The sequence below is a fragment of the Lagopus leucura genome, unplaced genomic scaffold (genome assembly GCF_019238085.1).
Source record: "Lagopus leucura isolate 7727_CA_CO unplaced genomic scaffold, USGS_WTPT01 Super-Scaffold_100001, whole genome shotgun sequence".
Lineage (NCBI taxonomy): Eukaryota > Metazoa > Chordata > Aves > Galliformes > Phasianidae > Lagopus > Lagopus leucura.
Window position 1 is genome coordinate 64418103 of NW_024962262.1, and position 24828 is coordinate 64442930.

The 24828-nt window shown below is 36.9% G+C and overlaps 1 protein-coding gene across 14 annotated transcripts in view; it reads right to left on the reverse strand.

Annotated features, from left to right (window-relative positions):
• DMD (dystrophin) overlaps positions 1-24828 on the reverse strand; it is a 986794-nt gene that overhangs the window by 105178 nt on the left and 856788 nt on the right. For all 14 annotated transcript variants that reach the window (XM_042866635.1, XM_042866641.1, XM_042866633.1 and 11 more), the window contains 2 exons: positions 16333-16411; positions 5763-5823 (listed from right to left, as the gene is read on the reverse strand). In XM_042866635.1, the coding sequence (XP_042722569.1) occupies positions 5763-5823; positions 16333-16411 (140 nt within the window). The remainder of the gene's footprint in view (positions 1-5762; positions 5824-16332; positions 16412-24828) is intronic.

Below are 24828 nucleotides of genomic sequence, written 5' to 3' on the forward strand. Positions count from 1 at the left end.
ACATAATTCCTATTTTTGAATTCTGCTCATTAAGAACACAATGTTTAAAACATGGGCTTGAAGTATATGACAATAAATTTCAGCTATCAGGAGAAGCTGTAAAATCTATTTTTTATGGAAGATGGGCCATGTACTGTATAAAATAGGCCCATATTGTATATGTGTCATTCAACACTTTCAAAATTATATGGGCTATATTAATTTTTTATTCTTGATGACGGATAACACAGTGAAACTGTATTTAATAACTGAAATAAAATGGAGCAAAGAAAAATGAAGTAAAATACAAGCAAAAAATCACATTCAGCTTACAATAAATGCAACAATTTCAGCTATGATACCTTCACTATTATGTAATTATATTGTATTACTCTATAAAGATACTCCTTGTACAGTAAGAAAAGTTTACTTTTCATCTTAGCACCTATAAAAATAGTTCATTTATTGCTCTCTTAGCATCAGAGCTGGAAAGAAATGAATAGCTGGATGTAATGGATTTAAAATGTTGATGCTTTCCTTTTAATTAAGTTGGAAAGCCAGATGCCATCCAAAATTCTCTTACCCAGCTCATTCCTAAATTGAGCAAACAAGCCAGAAAATTCAAATTCATTCCCGGAGAGTAACAGTGTTATCTTCACAAGGCGTTTTAAGATTTAACCTGCACAAAAATTAACCTTACTTTCTTCTCTGTAATGCTCAACAGTATAAACAGTCATAATAATTTATACCGAATGCATCTGATAATAAATCTTAAGCACTTTACTTTCCACTTCAGCATGAGCACTGTAAGATTAGCAAGACCACAGTCTCTGAGTGCTGTAAAAGTGCCACAGGAAGCTCCTCCACTTTGGCTTTGGCTATAAGCTCGGGGTTTTGCATTCACTCACAGCCCAGTTTCAAACTTCATGACAAGGTTTGGAGCCAAGGCCCCACAGTCCAAAAGACAACAAAAGAAGGCTTCACTTGGACAAGTGTCTAGGAAACAACAGATATTTAACTGACGGTTTTATGCTAGACAGCATGATAATTTTAAGACAGACTGGAAAGTATGAGACAGTTTCTTTTCATCACAATAGCTACAATTTTGCAATTGAGAGTTCAGAACTGAAAGACATGAAAAGATCAGAATAGCTGTGTTTTTAAGAAGTCAAAGTATTACATTTTTTGGTACTTGCTAGGTAGGTTAACTGTCAGTCATATGCCTGGCTTGCATAGATTGTGCACAGCTTCACTCGCTACATACACGTAAATATACATTATTTATTGATGGTGTTCTATGTCTCTCTCTGCTTTGTCTGACAGACATTTCCTACTTGCTTTTGTGTCGTACTTATCTACATTCTGCAGGAGAAACAATTAACCCAAGTGATTTTACAGCAGCTCTTTGCTTTATTTTATCTTAGTGGAATTTAATTCAGATAGATTCATTTGTGCTGTGTCTAAGTTGAAGAAAAAAAAAAAAAAAGTGAAAGAATCTTGCCTTTAATCTGCTTTTACAATGAAAACTCTGGGCTCTTGGCTTTTTTTTTTCTGTACTGAAACTCCGCATGGTTACACAACAATTAAAAGGGAGATTAAGAAGCAAGACAATAAAGAAGTATGTTTATAGAACTGGCCTGCTGCATCTCCCGTGTGGAGTACGGTAAGACTGCAGAACTTAAAACTAACAAAAATATATGTCATGAACTGATACATTTAAGGCAAGTAAAATACTCGCATAGGAAAATGTAGCATGAAGAGGATCAGAAAGTGGTGATGTGTTGGTCTTAGAGTTAGTACACTGCATAGCAAGTTTATATGAATAGTCTCATGTGGATCTTCTCAAGGAGCCAAATCTGTGCTCCTGAGAATCCAGCTTTGTCCTCAGCAGGACAAAGTTCAGTGAACTGCTATAATCTGTGTAAGAAAATAAGCTTGGCTGGGAAATAACTTGGAAGGCTTCCTTTGTGAAAAAGTACAGAGATGAAAGACTACTGTATTTTTGCAGAAGCGTTTTAAATCCTTCAAAAGAATGGGCACAGCAAGGGGCAGAGAAGACAGACACTATTAACTGGAAGTCAGCTATACAGTGGAAGAATAATGTCAAAGATTAGTACAAATAAAGAAGTCAACAACTACTAAATTTCAACAGATCATGACAGCAGGAATACTGAGTTTTGGGGGGAAATAAAGTAAATGCAGACTTCAGTCCAACCACTCCTCCCCACTCCAAGGCAACAGAGGTCTCTTAGGAGTGCATCATGGCTACATTATTTACTTAGCGGGGCTAAACCATACACAAGGCAAAACAAAATTCAGAGTATAGCTGAATTTTATGTCCCTTTGTGCCCCAAGAGGATGGTCACTAGAGAAGAATTGGGTCGTGCAGCATGAGCAACTGCTTCTGTTGCAAAATCCAAAGCAGGCATTTGGTTCTGCTATCTACCTGTTTTGCAGCTGTTCCTCCATGTTTGTCTGGAGGATAACATATTTCGATCACAAGGGTAGCTCTTCTAAGATATGATTTTTCCCAAATTCTGAAATTAAAATCTGCAGTCTTCCTACCTTCATTATCATCCTTTTTTTAGAATTCAAGCTTTTTTTTTTTTTTTTTAAATCTTTTGGTACCACATGCAGTAGTCTTTGTTCTGCACATTTGTTTCACTTGCTTTTCAAATTTTTGATGAACAGTAATTGCATATTTTGTCTCCTAAAACCTTAAATTTAGAAATTTTAATGAATAACTAAAACATCGCTAAAGAGCACAGACATGACTCTGCCTACTTCTGCTTTCCCATTTTCCAGGTCACCCTCAAATAAGGATAGGACCAAGGCCTCAAAGAACAGAACTGATATTTTTATCTTCCTCTCCTTTTTCAAGCTCATAAAATCTTTAAACACTGCACTAGACATAAGGAATATATTGAATGAAAAAAAAACAAAACAAAACAAAAATAAAACCAAAAAACAAACCCATGAAGAAAAGCATTTGATAAAATATGTTTTAGAGAAATTTTGCATGTTTTAATTCAGAGGTAAAAGGGAGGGATTATTTCCTCAGTAGCACCAGACATTCTAGACAGGAATGTCCACTTGGTATTCTGGAGGCCAAGATACCTCTGCTGTCCTTGAATGAAGAAGTTTCGTTTCTCAGAACACTGAGGAAGAAAGGGGTGAAGTAGATTTGCTGTCCTGGCTCATCATTCCCACTGGGACCAAACCACATGAAAAAGGTGGAAGAACGCAACAGCTGTTGCACCACTCTGCTGCAATTTTCATGAGTCTGACAGTAGGCCAAGAAACTATGAAATGACTCGGAATACCTGAAACAGGTTGTACATTGTTGATAATTATATTTGCAATGGCAATGATGCCTACACCAATATGATTTAGAGAAGAAAGACCGGTGTGAATAATCTTACGATGGAATTTTGGAAATAATAGCTTTAGAGGAAAGATTAATCAGCTGTATAAAAATTAAATTTTAACGAGGGAAATTGAAAAGCCTGAACATACCAAGCAGTAAGTAAATATCGCTGCTGAGGATTTTAACATTAAGTACTGCCTGACTTAGCAAAGGCTGTGTCATTGCAAATGTGAAAATGATGAGATAAAACAGTTAAGCATCAAGGGAAAAACATAAAATGAAAAATAATGAAATGTGTATCACCATTCTTTTACACTGATGACAGAAAGAAGATTATATAAGCATTAAGAGAATGCTACCCATAGCTGCTCCATCTTCATGGAAGCTGCAAGAGGGTTCACAGTAGAGAAGTAGTAGTTCAAAGAATAAAAAAAGAATATGCTAAGTTTAATAGCTAAAATGGTACGTGGGAATGTACAATTTTATGGTACATTAGGACACTGGATACATTGGTACATGGGAATTTGTGTAGTTGTGTTCAATCATAAAGTGATGAGTGATGAGAATGGATGATTAAGGTCAACTGGAGAAGGGAATAGGTGTAACAACTAACTAAGATTCATTAAAACTTGACCAACTTATTTCTCATCTCAGCAACAGTATTTCTATAAAGTTGTAGCCAAATTTAAAATAGTAGTGCTACAACTCATGGCTAATAAGACATTTTCTAAAGTGAACGAAATAAACATTTTCCTTTGAACTTGTAAATAGCCTGGAACAGAAGATGAAATGGAAACTTGACAGAGAAAAACTACTAAGGAGTAATCATCAATGATCATTTTATCATGAACAATCAACCCAGCCCAGTTACCCATGGCTGCTGGATGCGAGTAGCACATAAAGAGTTGGGAAGAGCAGCATGAAACATATGTTATGCCTACACTTAAGAATTGCCAGGGCATATTGCACGTTAATGGCAAGTCATGTCACGGGACAGAGAAAAGGAGGATCTTTTCCTTCATTGTGGTGCCACGAACTGACCCCTGTTTGCCAGAAACTCCTACTGCTTTTCAGCACTTTCCCCCCATTGACTATCCTCTCTCCTCATTTTGACAGAGCTTTCAGTTTCCTTGCACCTGTTCCATTATTTGTAGCCAAATAACATCACAGTGTTCCATTTCCAAGTACATCAGGGAAATCACACAGCAATAGCAAACCAACCTGAACAAGGTACAACTAGGTACAACACTGCATTGCACAACAGACTTGGGGTTCTTCACATATAAAGGTTATTTCTGAAGCTGCTGGAGTGACCGAAGGACCACAGCAGCCAAATAGTTGAGTGACACTGGCTGAGCTTTGAAAGTATAAAATCATAGAATAGAATCACAGAATCCTTAGAGTTGGAAGGGACCTCTGAAGGTCATCTAGTCCAACTCCCCTACAGTGAACAGGGACACTACAGCTGGATCAGGTTGCCGAGGGCCTGATCCAGCCTGGCCTTGAGAGTCTCCAGGGACAGGGCAACAACTACAATTCTGGTCAATTTGTTCCAGTGCCTCACCATTCTCACTTTTTATCTAACCTAAATCAACCATCTTTGAACTTGAAGCCGAAGTGTACTGGGAAGGCAATGAGGAAGCATGTGAACATGCTATTAAATGACATACATGTTTCAGTCACTTGTTCTACAGTCTTTATCACAGACATTCCATCACCCATTTCCTCCAGAAGCTATGCATAAATAGTTCAAAGCACATATTGCAAATAATAAGCAACTGAAGAAAGAAGGAAAATGCATTAAAAGCATTTTTGTATTTGCTGCGGAATGGGGCTGTATGGCACTAGAAACAGGATGTCCAAGCAGTTGGACTTTAAAAGTTTTCTCTCATTCTTTATATATACATACCTCATACAACAAACTGTCTGAAGGTGGAAACTAAACTCAGGAAGAACAGCTTATAGGGACTATTTTTGTCCCTCAGCAACAGGTTCAACTAAACACTCCCCTTTCAAGAATTCACTGTATAAAGTATTTGCACTGCAAGATTAAAAAGATAGTGCACCACATTCACAACTGCAACTCTGATTTTTTTGTTGTTGTTTTGTTTGCTTTGGCAAAACCTGCCATACATATTTTTCAGTGCACAATGGAACAAACTCAAATATAATCCAGATACCCTAAAGCTTTACCTATTTTGCAGGTAACTTATGGAGGCATAACACCAAGCAACAAATAAATCAGCACATCCTACAGTATTTTTAAATAACTGGCATATTTCTGTGAAATTGATTGCACACTTTTTTCTTCCCACTTAGACAACATAGGAGCAGTTCATGATAGTATAAGAAAATGTCCAACGCTCCTCTTAACACCAAATGTAAATAGCTAGAATTAATTACTCTTTATACTCACTTGATGTAATAGGGCACTTTGTTTGGCGAGATTGCCCTCTCCCAGGGGCCTTGGACAGAAGCTGTTAACCAACAAAGAAACAAATAAATAAATAACTGCATACACACATACATACATACAAACATACCTAGAAGAGAAACATGGGGGTCAAGTTCAAAGCAAACAGGAAAGACAACATTAATCTCTAGAATTACAATTTTACACTTGGCCACACTGATATTGGTCTGTTTGCTCAGTTGCCCATGAAGGCAGGAAGGATTAACCCGCTGTTCTGAAATTTCTGGGCTAATCTGAGTGAAATTGAACTCATTCAGCTGCAAAGATAAATACAAAAAACTCCTTGGCTACTAAAGTTCAAGAACAGATATAAAGCAGAGCAGGTGACCTATCTCTGTGGTGTGCTCTCCTATAGGCTTCCTTCTGCCAGTGTGCTTGGCTGAGTTTTCTCCAATTTCTTTTCTTGTGTGATTAGCTCCTTACATCCATCTAAGAACAAAGTTAGACACTTGTTTACACTTCATGCTGAGTGAAGCTAAGCTGACATACCCTCTGAGCATTTTGTTTATTCTCCTGTTGACTTGTTCTAAGTGCAGAACAACTTCATTTTTATGTCTCCGCATGACTAACTGTGCTTTATTGACTTCCAATAATAGCAAGTAATGAAAAAAAGTAACAGTGTGGACACAAGAAACAGAGAGGAAATAACATTACTCAGTATTGGCTATCACAGTGTTAAATGTCAACATCTTACAATATAATGAAAATATTCTGTAACAAAGTCATATATAAAATGAATTGTTGACAAAATAGTTTTAAATAATTAGATTTTGTTAGAGGCATCTGATAATTTATTCCACAGTCTGAATGCTAGGTTGCTTCTTTGTTTGTTTGTTTAATTAAGAGGTTTTTATCCATCAAGAACTGTAGGACCAGAGATTTTCTTTTCCAATATAGTGATTCCTTTACATGAAAAGTGATCTAGTTGGGAAAAAAAAATGGCTGTTCGCTTTCCCCAGTGTAATCCTTCTTTTTAGTGACCCCTGCTGTTCATGGAGGAAAAGAATCATCTCCTGCACTTAACTCAGGATCACCTGAGTTAAACTAAATCACGTCCAATCTTTTCTTTCTCCTTCAAAGCAGACACTTCAATAATGACATTCCCAAGATGCAGGTACTTTAAGAAAGTCAACAAATCTCTACACCTCAGAAGAACCACTTTATATATTTGTACCAGAACTGTTAACCACATAGGAGTCAATCTGCAGAATGAAATCCACTCTCCTCCCCAGCTGACAGACTGGAGTTGGAGGAAAGATGTGAGACTTTCTTATAAAAGTAACTCCATTGGCAAGTTGTGATATTTTGATAAATGTGAATACATGTGGATTCTGGAGGAGGACTGGAAGGAGGACCCTGGTAAGGTGAAGCAAGGCAGTGTGAAGTGAGCTGGACCCATTTCAGATGTGCTGGAAAGGAGAAGGTAGCAGGGTGCAGCTTGGGCAGTGGGACAGTGGCTTTTGTGTGCACTGTAGATGATGCTGAGAAGCTAGGACAAGGAAAGAATATGTCTGGAAGAAATCCAAATTTGGTGATTGTGGTTCAGATTATTGGTGGCCTATGAAATGCGTGCTGTAGCATGTTAGTAGGTCCTGTGGTCATTGACTTTAACCCCCAACAAACCATCTACAGCTCAGCTGAACGCATTGCTTTCCCATTACTTGCATGGTTCTGCACTTTTTATGAAAGAAAGGAGAAATTAAATTTTGATGGCATGAACCGTGAAAACAGATAACTCTTGAAGTGCATCAGGAATGCGGAGTGAATTATAATGACAGCTCCCATGGAAAAAGAGTGCATTAATGCCATTGATGTGTCATAACCCACACATACAAAAGCACTGCACATTTTCCAATACCAATACACAAATGCACACATCAGTTAGGGATAGTAAAACATTCCTTCTTGGGACAGACACTGACTTATTTTTTCCAAGCTTGTACACTGTGCATTGTATTTCTTACATAACTCTCTCATAACAATGTGAATATCACCAGGCTACAGTTCTGCCACTCTAAGTTTTTTTTTTTTTTCTAATTAAACACCCAAACAACAGATTGCCACATATATTTTTGGAAGGTGTGCTTTTTCGGTTGTTTCTGAATTAATCTGCGTAAGAGCTTAGCAGTCATAACTTATCACAAAATCTTACATATGATGGTGTTCTGGATACTTTGAAAGAGGAACAAATACTTGCCTTCATGAGAACGAAGTGCTCTAAGGAATAATAAAATTCTGTGATGTTCTGTATAATTGGATTTAGTGTTCCTTCAAGAGATTGCTGTGAAGCTGTCTATAATACACTTTTGCTCTCCTGGATGATTCCAGCCTTGCCTAAATTTGAGTTGACAAAATATGCGGTACTTTTCACAGCTATGCTGAGAGAATAATCATTTCATTTTTGGCAGAAGCCCAGAAGCTGAGAGCAGCTGTTTCTTATTGCTGGTTACCAGTACGGATTTAGTACCCATTACAAAGCTAGCGCAGGTAATGGACATGCATCTGTAATTCCTGGTTACAAGCATTTTACTTGTCCAACTAAACACACTTGCTGGCAAACACTTTTCTCTATGATGCTGTAGTATCCGTGCACTGAAGAAGCAGACATTTTCCTCTTAGCCATGAGTAATTCAAAAGTGTTTTATTGTTCTAGCTTCCACAGTGTAAGAATCCATTATGATACACCCAGCTACTTTCAATGATGTCCACTGAAATTGAGTGCTATAACAAAATACAAGACATTTTAAGAGTGAATGTAAATTTCCCCATACTTTATTTTATTTTTATTCATCTTAATGGTTACCTAATTTGAGAGTTTTATTTTTCCTGTTGGTGTGCTCATTTCTAAGACTTGCTTCACCTGTCGTTGAGCGTAAGTAAGCATGGTACTTGGTGGTAAGCCTACAACTTTGTTTGTTTGCAGAATGCATAATGAAACAGTAATGTGCTGGCTCTAGGAACCTCAGCCGTGTTTTAATCTGTGTGGGCATCTGAATGAAATATTAACTATATTAAAGAATAACACTAAAATATGTGTTTATATTGTAAAACTAGTCTACTTAATATTTCCCTTTAACACAACAAACATCACGAAAAACACATGTATGTTGATTAATAGTAAACTATCCCTCCTCCAGCTATTCAAAGGGTTAATTTAGTATATCCACTGTTACAAATTACTCACAGTAGACTTTACTTATGCAATGAGCCCACAGCTCTATTGACCATACAGTGGGACAACTTTATACTTTCAGTTTTAAGTACGAGAAAAATCTTTTTAGTCTTAGCCATCACTTGTGGAGCTAAAGCACTGGGAAACAATTTTAGGACAGAAGTCATGAAGTCATACTTCCTAGTACCATATACTATACCTACTTCTAACATATACCTATACTCCATGCAGTGTTACGTATAACTTATCAATTATTTTTTTCTTACAAATTTATTATATTAATTATATATACATTTAATTTTCATGATATTAAAAGTGGAGCTCATCCATCTGTTCACAGCCAAGACCTGTGCTACCTGCTTGGTGACCACTCTAGCTGGAACACAAGGTACTTAATTACATTCATGTTTTATTAACACTAATAATTTGCTTCCTCAGCCTAGCTCTACCTGTGCAACTGCTATTTTTCTACCTGGGATGATCTTTATGCAAACATAAGAGCTAAGAGCTTGTTTTATTTCTACACATAAAATGTGTTTTTGTACCCATTGTTTCTACTGCAGCTAGTTATGGAATTGGCAACTTCAGATAAAGCAGGCAGGAACAACAGAACAATAAGACAGTCTTTGGGTCTGCAGAGGTTTTGCCTTCCTAATAACCAGAAGTTCGTGTGTGTAAGGTACTTCTCTCCTTCAAAGAAGATGCATTGAATGCTATCCCAATTATTTTAAAATGAGACCATTATAAAAGATAACCTGTTGTGCTCTACAGACTTCAAAGAGCTTATGCTTCTCTTCTTGAGTGCATACACTAAATCAATCTTTCTCCTCCATAATCAGTTCCTGATACACACTGGGGGATGTGTGCCCAATAGGTATCCCCATTGTGACAATGGCATAATGCAAGGGTTTGCATCATCTATGAGCTCTTTGACGTCCTTTCCAACAAACATCAGCATACATCTGTTAAATATTATTTTTTTCCAGATTTACAGTGAACTGATTTCTAAATTATGTGCATTTATTATTGTACCAAGGGAAATAAGGGAACAATCAGATTGTGTTGTGTAGCACTGAGACCTGCTGTTGCACTACATAGCTGAGAAACTGAACTCGGAACACAGTGACTGCGCAATTTAGAAGTTACAAGGCAGAAACATCAGTCAAAACCTGCCTTTCATAAGAGCTACACAGCATGGGGTCTATTCTGCTCTAAGTTCCAGCTTGCCGTACTGCACACGTGGATGACTCCCAGGCATTTCAGTGACAGCTACTTCTCAGTTTGCACTCTGCAATTCTTAAATCCAAGCGAACACCCCTTACTTCCCTGCAAAGCTTGCAGTGCTGTTGCTGCAACACACATGCAGGCATATAAGGAATACATTATTTTCTGAACCCATCTAATCAGTTTGAAGAAGGAATTATTAGTCATGAAAACATTCATCATGAAGTCTGAGACAGTATTAATTTGTTTTAAATGATTTATAAAAGAGGCTTTCCCTCCCGTATTCCCTTCTGGAATCCTTGTGGCCAACTTACTTCCTACCTGCAGCCTAGGGTCAACTTTGTATGATGCAAACTAAATACTGCATGCCTTACATCACGTGCAGTATTTTCAGAAGCTTCCAAAGGCCACTTGTAATGCAAAATATAAAATCTAATTCTCTTTTTTCTTAAATGCCACACTACTGTACAATGACAAAAATACAAGCATCTACTTGTTTAATAAAGAAATACGGCATGAAATAACATCAGAGCAATATAGTCTGCATTGATCCACATATCCCAAGTTACAGAAACTTCATGTCATTAACAGTGGCTGTTGCACTCAAATACTGTTAAAAACAAAACCTTTAAAATTGGCTTATCATGTTGTTGGTGACTTTACTGCAAGTGGAATCCATTGAAAACAAAAATAAATCTTTGCTAAATACTCCATATAGCAAAATATACCAGAAAAAATTCTGCTATATATAAAGACAGAAAATCTCTATTGTGCCACAATCCAGGAATTTGAGGACTGAAAGAGTGCTCTAAACTTAATACAGCCTACAACTCATGACAACATGGGCACACGGCTAAATGCATCCGAGTTAAACTTGTCAGTATAAAATACAAAGATTTCTTTTAGGAATCACAGATCCAACATTACTCCAAAAATATGAAAAAGTATGTTGCAGGGGAAATTTTGCCCTAGCAACATAGTATGTCATCCAGTACACAAAAGGCTACCCAACTTTTGAGTCTTATATTGATTTAAGAGTGAAGAATAAATTGGATTACTTGCAGATTATTTACTACTGCAGCATATTGAACTACCTGCTATCCAAGAATAAAATAAAGAACTTAATAGGGATGCTACAAAAAACGGATCAGGAATTTTCCAGATAACAAAACAAAACATTGTTTTAAAATTAATACCATGCAGTATTCTGAAGTGGTGGCAAAGGAAAAACAACAAATAAAGATTTAGAATGAATTACCTATAGTTTCCATTTTACGGTGCTTTTTTCTTAGAAGCTTTTTTATCAGAAATACAGGATATTAATTTCAAGGGAAAAATGTGTGCTTCCAGGTGAACAGAATGGGAGAACATCATTTTTTGAGAACTGACTTTAGCATTTTGTTCAGAAATTTGTATTCCAATGAATTATAGTGGATATTGGGTCATATAAGATACACCTTGAGAGATGATAAGGAATGGTCAGTACTCAAATTCTCAACAGAAGCACATGCAGTCACTTTGTATTTAGACAAAAGTAGGAAAAAAAAAGCAGTCAGGATCCTTTAGCTAGCTTGACCACATTCAAATGCTATTACAAAACCTCTGTGCTTCCAGAGAGTTCTCAGAGTTTGGCTGATTCTTCTGAGACACCTTATCCTCCATCTTTTTATTATTCCTTGGTAATATTTTCTATTCAAAGCATTCACTGTGATTTCTAAAAGTATGAAATCATATATCCCACAGACATGGATGAATGGATACGGTCTTTGATGTCTGCATGTAAGAAGTGATATTTGGAAGACAATGTAAGATAATGTATGCAATGAGAAATAAAAGGCAAAGATACTGCTGTTCACACTGGAAAATGATCTCTCAGGTGAATGGGTAGAATGTCTTAAGAGTCCTGGAACCCTGTCATTTTTAGAGTTAGATCTCTTAATTAGCAGGACTTGCTATTTTACAGTCATGTTGCCTATGCAAGAGAGAGCTTCACTCATCTTTGCTTCGCATAGCAATCTAAGCACTCACTCAGCACTCTGAGAAATCCAGGGTTTCTCAAGAGAGTGGCCTAAATAACAGAAAAATTATACAAAGGCCCAGATGTGGAAGAGAAAAATAGAGATCTGAGCCACATATTCAGAGAAGGAGTCCTAGGCTATACAGCCCACTCCTATGGTCATATTTTTCACTTCTAAACAAAAAACAATGACTGCATGAGCTTGTCATGCAAACTGTTGACTCCACCTTTCCCAGTCTTTCTGTTTCTGAAAGAAAACTGCTATAGCTGCTTCACTTCACATTGAAATCAGTGCTGTTATTGCTTAGAAGCCTGAAGGTGCCTGGGAAGCACAAACAGCACCTGGGATCTGCTAGTTGAGCTCAGAGGTACCTACTAGTTATATCTGAGCACTGCTCGTGGAGCCATTCATTGACACACCGCACATGCTAACAGATGATCTCACACTGGACAGTAAATTATGAGGCTTGCTTATGCCTTTAAAAGATGCAGTATCTTCTATTTTTTAGTGCTCAAAAATGATCCACATGAGTGAGCTACCACATTACAAAAGGGACTGATGGAAGACTGACTAGCATGGGAAGTGATATTTAAAGCCATCTGTCATAAATTGTACCTCTCACTTACTGAATCTCAAAAAACATTGTTTTGATAATATAGGTGGGTTCTCCAGCAAGAAACAATGAACCCCGTTCTTTGCCAGAGGCAGCATTGCAGATACAAACAAAGCAGTAGTCAAAAAAGTAGAATTATTCCAGAAAAGTAATTAAGAACTCTGGAGTTGGCATTCTGTTGAAATCTGCACTCAAAGTAGGGTTGTAAGTATTCTTTTTCATGCTTCAGTTTCTGTATATAGCTTCCAAATTAAGCACCACCATCCATGAAGGAACCACAGATTTTTATTTTTTTTAATGACTTTGCTAAATATTCACCAGTTTCTCTTTAATAGGAAAAAGATTTTTTTTTTTGCTATTTTTTTTCACATTCCAATTTAGATCATTCTAATTAAACAGCAAAACCTTCAAAACCCACAAACTATGAATTCATGATATGTCTTGCACACGTAATACATTTACCAGCTGTATCTTAACAACTATTCCTGCTAATGCTGAGAGCCTCAGTCCTCAGCAAAGTAGTCAAGAAGACATGGGGAAGAGCTGGCATTCTGTGGAAACTTGTGGAGCGCAGCACGAGCTGGGGAAGCATGGAGGACTGATTGGAAGATCGAGACCTGAGGAGCCCAGCAAAAATGTGCATGAGGCCTGGAAATGGACAGGTCCACGTGCTAGCAGAGCGATAAGGAAAAGTTATGGGAACAGCTCTCAGAACAGGCTGTAAGTGCTTAGAAATGGTAACTACCACTCGATTCCCTGCCTGCATATGATATGATAAGTAAGTCCTGTACAACTCCCCACTACTTCTGTGCCATATTTTCAACTGCCTTATGCAGCTTCAAGCAAAAACAAGCGGATGATGTTGTAATTTCTACATTTAAATTTATAAAAAATATAACTGCAAATTAATAGTGTGTATAATATTTCTTCCAAGTGGGAGAGAAGTATAAGTCACTGACAGAATATGAACTTGCTTATGATACCAATCTTTTTGCAAAACTATTCAAGAAGGTAGCAAGGTACCAAGAAGGAGGCCAATTTTTATTACATAAGCACAGCTGAAAGGTCATCACTCACACCCATGTACTATGCTACGTATGGTATGTATGGTAAAGGGAAAGTTGATGCTGACTATGAACATATAAAACAGGGAGTTGAGCATACAGAATAAATCCAGCAATAAGAATTATCACGGATCATCTTTTCACAGTTATGGCCACTGACAGTCTGATCCAAATGGACTATGTTTATCATCACTGCACTGAAAGACTATTGATCCAGCTTCATTTGACCTGCCCCATTCAGGTCAGCAATCCCTGAAAGCACCGATGCAGAAATAAGACTAATGCCAAATGGCAAAGACCTTGGCACTTCCTCTTAAAAAGCTACTTCTTCAATAGATCTGCTTCTGTCAGTGCAGGGATGTAGAAGAGTTGTCTGGAAAGCTTGTAAAGGCATAATTCCCTCGAGTATGGTAATAATGCATAATATTGAGGAACTCTATGCTTTGGGGATTTGATTCTTACGGAACATGAGGCCAACAGATACACTGGTGGTTTTCAGTGACTGAACACATACACTTGGGAAGGATTTGGTGGATACTTTCAGCATTTCAAGGCCAGGCTGGATGGGGCTTTGAGCAACCTGGCCTAATGGAAAGTATCCCTGCTTATAGCAGAGGGGCTGGAACTAGATGACCTTAAAGGTCTCGTCCAACACAAACAATTCTATGATTCTACGATCTCAAGTGACTAATATCTAACTTTTTCAGGTACGTTTATGAATATGTATTTGCACATGCTTGCACAAACAGCTGAGACAGAGGGAGACAAGCAAATAAATACACAGGATCTATACGCCTTTTTTTTTTTTTTTCCCCTCAGTAATTTATCCGTTTCCAAGGCCAGAATGCTTTCCCTGGCTCCATTTCCTAAAGTGATCCTCAAGTGGCAACAAGTGACCAGAATGATATTCATTTTGTCTGCTGGCTCTGGTTAGTGCACTTCTGAATTCATCCGCATTATCAGCAGAGTAGTACCTGTCGCTCAAGTTGCCAAGCTGCACTCAGCAGTGGCACAGAGAATAATTCTGTGATGTTCAGTACAATAACATAGTTTGGATCATTCTATTCTCTTGCAAATTGCAACATAGTCTTGGTTAATGTACACCACATTTTTCATTTCTGAGGAATATTCTTTCCTGAGGAGCAAACTGTATGTCAAATAAGAAAAAGGCATCTCTTTACATATTGCATTCATGTCGTACACCTATAACTCTCACACATTCCATCCTAGCAAATCTGACTTGCAGTTATGCACACTGGGCAAATTACTAATTACCAGAGATTAAAAATTAATAAAAACAAATTTTGAAAAATTAAGAGACTAAAGAAATTGGTCTTCTTTCTTCCCAGACCCATCATCTGATTAAAAAAAAAAAAAAAAAAAAAAAAAAGGATACAAGGCTGAACCACTGTGCTTTTATGGCACAAGATAGACTCTTTTTTTAAAATTTGCCATTCATCCCACTGTCACTGTCTCTTTTTTCTCCATTGCCTTTCTCACTCTAGCTGGTGGAAACACGTTTAACCAATTAAAATTACAAGGCAGTATCAGCTGTAGAAAAGTTTGTCCTCTTCCCCACTGTGAATGTAGCTGTACAATAATAGCAACATTCATTTCTGATGTCTAGATAGCTTGTCCCTCTGCATGGAGGAGACCATTATCCCGTGACTGTGTTCTGTTCTGCTGATATAATCTCTTAAATAAAGTTTCACTGTTTACTTTCTTTAATTGAAGTACAATAGAAAAGACATGGTCTTTGAAAAGCTTCATATTAGTTGCTGCCTTAGAGCTTTGAAGGTGTTTCAAGTTGCCTTTCAGCATACTTCAAAACATCTTGATGAAAGAGTGCAAATGGAGGTGGAGTGGGAATGTTACTGGCAAAAGTAATGCACTTATATTTTATGCAGGGTTATAAATGTTTACTTAACTGAAAACCTTCTGCCAACATTCTCACTATGGTTTTGATCCTCTTACTACTCTGCTAAGTGATAAAACCCTACTAAGCCTATAGACAAAGTATTTTTCTTGCCTGCCTTATTTTGTCCCTTTTGGAGCTTCTGAACCTGAACAGATAAAGTAAATTTGATTATTACTTTCTCTCCCTCTCTTTTTTTTCTTTTCTTTTCTTAATCCTTTCTGGGTTACAATTTCATTTATTTCATTTTCCATTATTTCATTAGTCCTAAAGGGGAATCGTCAAACAATGAAGAACAGGTTGGCAATGACAAATGCATGGGCAAACAGACCTGATACTGGCAGTCATTTTCCTTTTATTGTGGACTATTTGAACTTATTTAAAGCAATAAAAAAAGAAAAACATTTTAATATGGTCTAGAATAGAAACTAAGAGCAACTATGGTTGGCACACAGCTACAGTTAATTGAGTGTGCAAGCTGAGCAAGAAAAATGGAAAATTACTCACTGGTAAGAAAATGCTGGGAAGTAGGGCCAAAATCCCTGTGAGCTTCATGCAGTTGCCTGATGCGCTCATCAATGGCCACCTGTGAAGAGAAGAGGAAAAAAAAAAAAAAACCATGACTTTCTGCGAAAAGTAACAAGTAGCAATTATAGTCAGATACTTTTTTCATTAGAGAACATTCTGTTTAAAATTAAGAAGGCCCCTGCAAAAATCAGGGATTAACTGGGATTTAATGTGTCTTTTTCAAAAGAAAGGAGGTCAAAAGAGGTTTTTTTCCCCTAACTTAAATCGATGCTGAAACAAGTTAAAAACGAACAGGATGATAAATAAAGGTAAGCAAATTTGCCTGAGTATATGCACTTGCAAAGAATATGACCGTTGACTGCCATTACTGAAGTCAGAAACATTTCTTGATGTTAATACTTTTACTGAACCTAGTGCACAGGTACTTCTTGAGGGTACATGTTATAAATCAGCATGTGAAAAGTAATCTATTTTAATGTGGACACAGTAAACATATTTTAGAAGAATGCTGAATTGAGGGTAGTCAAATCACATCTGGGCGCAAACATTTATCTATTTTTTTTAATTATTATTTTATTTTTTATCACCTTCATCCTTTCTTCCGTGGAAGATGTTCTTTCAAGAAAATGTTATCCCTACTGTTTAGAGTTGGGTCGCTGGACTGCGTAGAAACAGATACACTACTTTTAAGATAGCTTTAATCTTTACAGTGCAGTTAAACATGAAGCAAGTAGCCAAGAGCATGCAGTTGCTGTAAGATTCCATAATATACCGATGACATCTACCAGAGCCATTACAGACTAGATGCTAAAAGGACACTATCAATTAAATTACGCATAGATGTGGGATTAGGTAAATCAAGAAAAAATATTCAAAATTAATGACATAAAATTTCAGAGATGTTTTAAATAAAACTGGTAGGGGGCACATTCACCTAAACACTGCCCATGAGCAAATGTTTTACCAACGTTAGCAAAGCAGAAGGAGAAAGGAACTGGTCTGTTTTTTTTTTAATTGTCCTGATTGTGAGATACATTACCAGGAAACAAAGAGTATGCATGACTAAAAAAGCAATCCACATTTTAAACTTTCAGAAATTTTTTTGGTTGGTGGAGGCAGGAACAATTCTGCAGTAACTAGTTATGATCCCATCAGAAGGAAAAAATAATGACACAAGTGACTTATTGTTTTATTTGAATGCGTTTGTTTACCAAATAACCCCCAGACTCTCACATATTCTTTCTGTAGACACAACAGAAATTTAACAGTAAGACTTCTTTTTCTTGTAGTTTCAGAACTAACACTATGACTAAAAAAAACCTCCTGCTTCCTTAAGCTACTTTTATGGATGCTTTTCCTGCTTTCTTCACTTCCGTACCTCCTTTCCTTCTCTGGCTAAATATGTACAGAATCAGTTTGGTTTTTTGTGTGTGTTTACCAGCACCTCCATCCATAGCTCAGCTACAAGTGTAATATTTTGACTTCAGTTCTTACAGGCCACTTATTTCTGTTGTGTTCTTGAATGCAGAATTGTTCAAAGTGAAATATTTGTATTTCAGGGTGGGCTCTGCTTTTTCTTTTCAATACTGATGATTGCTAGCTAGAGAAAAGTAAGCCTAGGAAAAGGTTGAACTCTGGATAACTTCTGAAACAGTTACGGTGACAACAACTCAAGCCTAGAGTAAATTGCATGGGCAGATGTTCTGTGAAGCAGTGCTTCATCATTTAGTGATGTACCATGACTGGTAGTGGTATGGATGGTAGCTGTCTTTGGGCTTCAATTCACTTTGAATTTATCATGTAGATACAAAAATGGGAAGTCTGCACAAAGATAGACAATAGTGATAATGACTGCTTCTGGCAATTTCATTAGCTTACTACAAAAGCATGAACTAATATGAAATAATTTTTAAACCAGAAATGCCCTTGAAATACTAAGAAGACCAGGAAGAAAATCTTCAATGTACATAAAACAAAAACATTCAAGTAAAAACAAAACAAAAAAAAAACCCTGAAAAAAAATGTACATGACTTCATATATATTCTTTGGAGACCTCTTAAAAAAACCTAACTTCCCTATTTTGTTATTAAGTCATTGTTGCCTGATGGAAAGGAATCTTGGTGTACTGATGGACAGTTGGCTCAAAATGAGCCAGCAGTGTGCCCAAGTGGCTTAGAGGGCCAGTGGCATCCTGGTTTGTATCAGGAATGGTGTGGTGAGCAGGACTAGGAAAGTCACCTTACCTCTGTACTCAGCATTGGTGAGGCCTCACCTCGAGTACTGTGTTCAGTTTTGGGCACCTCAGTACAGAAAGGACATGGAGGTGCTGGAGCAGGTCTAAAGAAGGGCAACAAGGCTTGTGAAGGGCTTGGAGAATGTGCCCTATGAGAGAGAGACTGAAGGAACTGGGGATGTTTAGGTTGGCAAAGAGGAGGCTGAGGGGAGACCTTATTGCTCTCTTCCAATACCTGGAAGGTGCTTACAGCGAGAACGGGGTTGGTCTCTTCTCACTGGTGACAGGTGACAGGATGAGGGGAAGTGGCCTGATGTTGCGCCAGGGTAAGTTTAGGTTGGATAACAGGAAAAAACTTCTTTACAGAAAGGGTTGTTAAGTACTGGAATAGGCTCCCCAGGGAGGTGGTGAGTCACCATCCTGGATGTGTTTAGAAAACATTTGATGTGGTGCTCAGGGACATGATTTAGCGGAGGGTTGTTAGAGTTAGGGCAGTATGGTCAGGTTGTGGTTGGACTCGATGATCTTTAAGGTCTTTTCCAACCTGAGGAATTCTGTCATTCCATGATTCTATGAGAATTCTCCTTGATTTTAATAATTACTTTCCAATAAATCCAGTAAGATGGAAAAAGTACTTTCTGACATGCAGAATTTCTAAGGAGAATGATCACTCTATGGATTGCCAGCAGGGAGTGGTTTCCTGGATGAGAATGACAACATTCAGTTTGCAATCAGAATAGTCTATAAGACCCCTGTGGCATTTGTCACCACTGTTAGTTCACAGTCCATACTATTTCTTTAAGAGTGGCAAAGCCAAAAACACTTATCATTACAAAATATCCAGGAGAGATTTGAGTTGCTCAAAATTCTTACACCAATATTTTTCACATCCTATGCATATCCAGCAAAAAAAGAAATAAACTAAATGCCTCAGAGCAAACTTTCAAACTGAACAACCTTAGATGTGAGTCAGGAAATCTTTCTGTCTAGAGGTAACTTTGTTAATAGAGAGATGAATAAAAATTGGGAAATCCTGAATATTCTTTGAGAACAATCACTTCAGAATTCAAAGGTACTCCATTCGGTTACCAAAAAATACCAGTTACTGACCTACTATACACAACCTTTTAGATCCCCAAAGATGAAGTCACTGTTGATGTTAGAGCAAAGAATATTATTGAAATTGGTCTCAATGAATTTTACTAAGCTGTAAATGATAAAATAACAGAATTTGAAGTCACAGTTACTGGAAAAATTGAAGAAACAGTAATTACTTAAAATTCCTGAAGACTGGGTACCTCTTCCAATAAAATCAAAATTGGATTTCACTTTATGGCTTAAACTCTAACCAGTGGGAGAAACAGAATTGTATCCACTGGGCAGAGAATCACAGAGTGGTTTGGGTCTTCATAGCTTTGTCGTGATTCTTGAAAAAATGTTTTCACTTCCCATTTCATTACCAAGAACAAGCAATAGGTAATTCATCAGTTTAAATTTTGTCTTAAATTTTCCTAGGAAGCAAATGAAATAACTTCCACCAATATAAATATATCTAGTAGTCTATGCTGTGCACTGAACCCAGTGCAGTCTTCCTTAGAACAAAATGTGCAAAAATTGCAGTTGTGCATGAAGAAAACATCAATTTTTTAAACACATCTGAAATATTCATTTTCCTTACTTTATATGCAAGAAAAAATATATAATGTTTTGCAATACAACACCACATTTCTCAATAGCCAAAGAAAACAAAATCTCTTCTGACTTCTGCAGTCTATTTCTGCTAGTATTAACTCAGATTACTGTACAAAAAAGGCACTGTTTTAAAGGTACTGTTACTGGTTCATAATATACAAGATGAGCTGGATTAGGCTGTCTTTTAGTTATAACTCCCTACACTATTTCTCCACAGATAATGCTACTGAAAAATAAACAGTCACATTTCTAAAAGTTCAGCTGTTGCTTTACCTGAATCAAGATACGAGAACATTTTAAATGACCAAAATCTTTATATCTAATTTTAGCTTAAAAACATTAGGATATTCTGCGATCGAGATACTTGAATTACTGCTTTTCTTCACTAACAATTGTTACTTGAAGAGACATAAATCTCCATTATTTATTTAATCCATAGTTTTCTGTTAAATTTATCTTCTTTCAATCATAACAAATGAAGCAGTCACTGTAGAGCAGTAAACACTATACATGAAGCCGAGGATTGTAATAAAAAAAAGCCCACACTGATTTTAAGTGATATTGACATAGAATATAAAAAGCTTCTGCTAAACAAACAAATAAAACATGTTATTTAAAGTCCCTTTCCACTAAGAGAGGAGAATTTAAAAACATCTGATGAAATACATTCTGTTTCCCATCATTTGAATGCAACCATGTGAACTGAATATATAATCAGGTTCAGATAAACAAATGATAATGATAACATAAGCAAAGCTATGTAATGTATTTGTTTGGAACAGTTTCTTGGTACGTTATCTAATGTAGGGATCTAATCCCGAAAGCACTCTTTGTAACAGCTCTAATGAAATCAGAATAAGAATTTGTTGGGTTTAATTTGGGCCAACTACTAAAGTCTTTCATTTTTGCTTTTTTTCCTGGTTTTTAATTGAACATTTTTAGTGATATGAAGTGTTATATTGTGTTTATGTCCAGATTATCAAACAAGCCAAGATAAAGAAGAAAAAAGAAAAATAAAACATTTTGTTTCTCAATGTCTTTTATGCCCTCAAAAAGTACGAGTCACTAAGTATTAAGTAGTGCTGCAGTTTCAGAGCTACGTGGAATGCCATGACGGAGGAAGGAGGCACATATCCTAATACTGTTAATGTGCCTGCAGATAACGAGTGCCCACTGCAAAGAGCTGTAAAAATGGTCTCTCTCATGTTCTGTGAATCTTATATATTTGGCTGTGCAAATTCAGCACTACCACTGCACAACACTCAGCCAAAGCCTAGCACTCTACTTTCCTCATAGCTATGATTTTGAACTGAACAAGTTCAGCAGGGAAAACTGCCTCCATGGTACCTCCTGGACAGGTTGTCTCTGAATGAACTCAGCAAATGAGTGGCTTGAGTGCTGCATGTAAGCAAAGGTGACTGTTAGCTGGCAGTTTATTTGTGCTCAGTACACTTGGGGAATTCTAATTCAGTGAACTTTGCAAGGCACTTATTGAAACAAGTCTTATTTTTTACAATGGCCGCAATGAATCCGCAGCGATGAAGGAAGCTGGCGACCAAGTGCTGTGAGAAAACGTCAGGCAAATGGAGAATCTTACAAGTGACTACATGAACACCTCCACCTTCTTTAGCATGGTAACAACCCAGAAAGAGACTGATTCAGGCCCCTGAAGTATCAGCTAGTTCACTTCTCTGTCATAGGCCTCTGTTCAGACCTGCTTCTCTGAATGTTCTTTCATATGCTTAGAGAACAAATAACACAAAAATACTAAAATGTTAGATATCTGTTAAACACTACTTATGTATCTCCTTTCTGAAATATTCAAAGTCTCCTGCAGTGCTCCCTAAGAGATCTAGCTTGCAACTGAACTTGGCTTTTCTGGTCCTCATGCTGTGAATGATAAATGTGTGAATGCACTCTTGAACAAAAAAAGGCACAAACAAATGCCTACAGTTCTGCTCAAATGATACTGTACCACAAGCATCTTTGCTGTACTATAGCACATTGTAGTCCAACTGCTGCCATACTAGTGAACTAGCTAAAAACATGCATTATACACTCATCTGTTTTTGCTTGAAAATATTACCATCTTTCAAAGATCAGTTATTGTAAGAAGATTTAATAATGTTCTCCATGTTCTGATTTTTCCACAGCAATCATGTTTGTAATACATATCTATTTTCCAAGAACACTTGATAAGCGATGGAATAAAATATATAACGGAAATGGGATTTAAATTAGCATCCTTTGACTTGCAATGTGATGTTGTTGCCAGAACTGAAAAGACTGCTGGTTTTCTCCTAAAAAGCTTCAGGAGAAACAGTGTGAGGAGGAATGAATCAAAACCTGTTCTTTCGGTAGAGTGATTGTCTATAAGCATTCATGTAAAAAACAATTCTACATGTGGCACCAGTGAGAGCACTACCTGAAAAGTCAATATGCAGTTTAAAAAATGAAAGTAGCAAATGAAAATTCTGTACAATTGTACTTCACACATCTATGTACATTGTATGTACAATACTCTTTAGGCTCACCCGAATTGAATTCCTAGAATCATGGAATCATTAGGAAAAGAGCTCTAAGACCACCTGATCTAACCAACAGCCCATCCCCACCAGGTCCACTGACCATGTCCTTCAGTATCACATCTACACAATTCTGAAACTCCTCCAGGGACAGTGACTCCACCACCCCTCTGGGCAGCCTGTGCCACCACTCCTTCTGAGGAGAAAGAAGATGAATCTCTTATAAGTAGCTAAGTACCTTAATTTTCAATCCTAAGTAAGACTTTTTTTTTCTTCCTGTGTTTTCTTTGCACACTTCGTTACATTTGCAGTTCTGAAGCTGACTTATATTCTTTCTAGGAAAAAAAAAAAGATCTTTTTATCTCTGATGTTCCTGGAAAAGAACAGCAGCTTCTTACTATGCCTATTTCTAAGCCAAATCATGCTATCAAAGTGTCTCCGCTTCATACTACCATGTGCTATTTTGATAAGGGATTATTAATAACATAAGAAAGAAAAAAATGTTCAGTTCTCCCTCTTCCTGATTCATCATTGCCAGGTCTACTAGCATGCTAGTCAAGCACTACAATCCCAAAATACTTTTTTCCCCCGACTGTTCTCACTTCTGAATACAATATATATCAAATATAAGCCAATTTTAGAATATCCTTTTAATCCACAAAGAACACAGCTTAAAATGGGAAATGGAGAATGGATTTAATTAAGTTCTATGTTGTCAAATTACTTCATTTTCTAGTTTTAGACCAGTGATAGCAGAGTGGAGGGGTCAGATAGGTCTCACCTATTCAACTCAATGAAGACTTTTACCTTGGAGTTTAACTTCTTTAAATTATTGCTCATTTGAAGCACAGCACATCATAATCTCTTCTGAGGTCAGAGTGCTGTCCTTTCTGTAAGGATGTTTAAGGGTGCATACAGCATAATATATAGACACCAATTCTACAATTAGGCTGCTCCAAATGCTGGCAGGTTACATGAAGGTGAAGTAGTAATTTTTACTGCTTATTAACATGACAAAGTAGAATTCAAATTAATATTTAACAAAATACAACCTCTAAAGAGCGAAGACAACTGTTAAGAAAAAGATGGCTGAATATGCTCAGGCTTCTGAGGAGAAATGTCAAGGGAAGAAGAGAGCAGAAGCTGATCATCTATTACAGCTGTATTTAGTGCAGCAGCAAAATGACACAAACTGTTTTTTAAAATTTGCTTCACCAAAGGCTGTTCCCATGAAAAGCAAAGGACAATTTTCTGTATTTAGTAAGCATGCATAAATACAATACTTATTAAAATAACACTCCTTTAATTCCCTCACCGCTCTCATAGCATTTCCAAAGCCTCTTGACCTTGACTCCAGTCACATCCAATCTGACTGCATATCAAAGGAAACCGGCTTCTACAAGGCCCTCTTTGATGTTACACAGCAATTCTCCTCCCAGTAGCTGAAAAGCTTCTTTCTTTTCTCTCCATGACTCAGAGCTGCCAAACCAGTATGTTCTTTACAAATCAATAAACAGGAAGATCTGATCTACTGTACTTTCAGTAGCTGCTCAATTCAGCTCCTTGCTGCTCCTTTATATATTAGGAGATAAGGATGGATTTAAATAAGGACACTTTGCACTGTTTCTGAAGAACGGTCAGAGAAAAGGCACTTGATAGGCACTGTTCTTAACTGGTTGAACTTGAAGCTTAAGACTTGATCTTGACTGAGTCTAAGGCACTGGAAAGGACTATTTTCCTGGTGAAAAGTTTGGTAATCCGACACATTCTGAGTTTAAAAATAGCATTATGTGTGCATATTTTCCACGTGAAAGTAGAAAAAATGACAAACATTTTATTATCCACGTGATTTACATTTGTTACAAAGGCTACATTCCAATGCCAGCATCTCTAGGTAATGGTCTATGTATGCTTCATCTGATGAAAATCTGACTGGCTTTATGCAATTCTCCTTTCAGAAAATAAAAATAAAAATAAAAATAAAAATAAAAATAAAAATAAAAATAAAAATAAAAATAAAAATA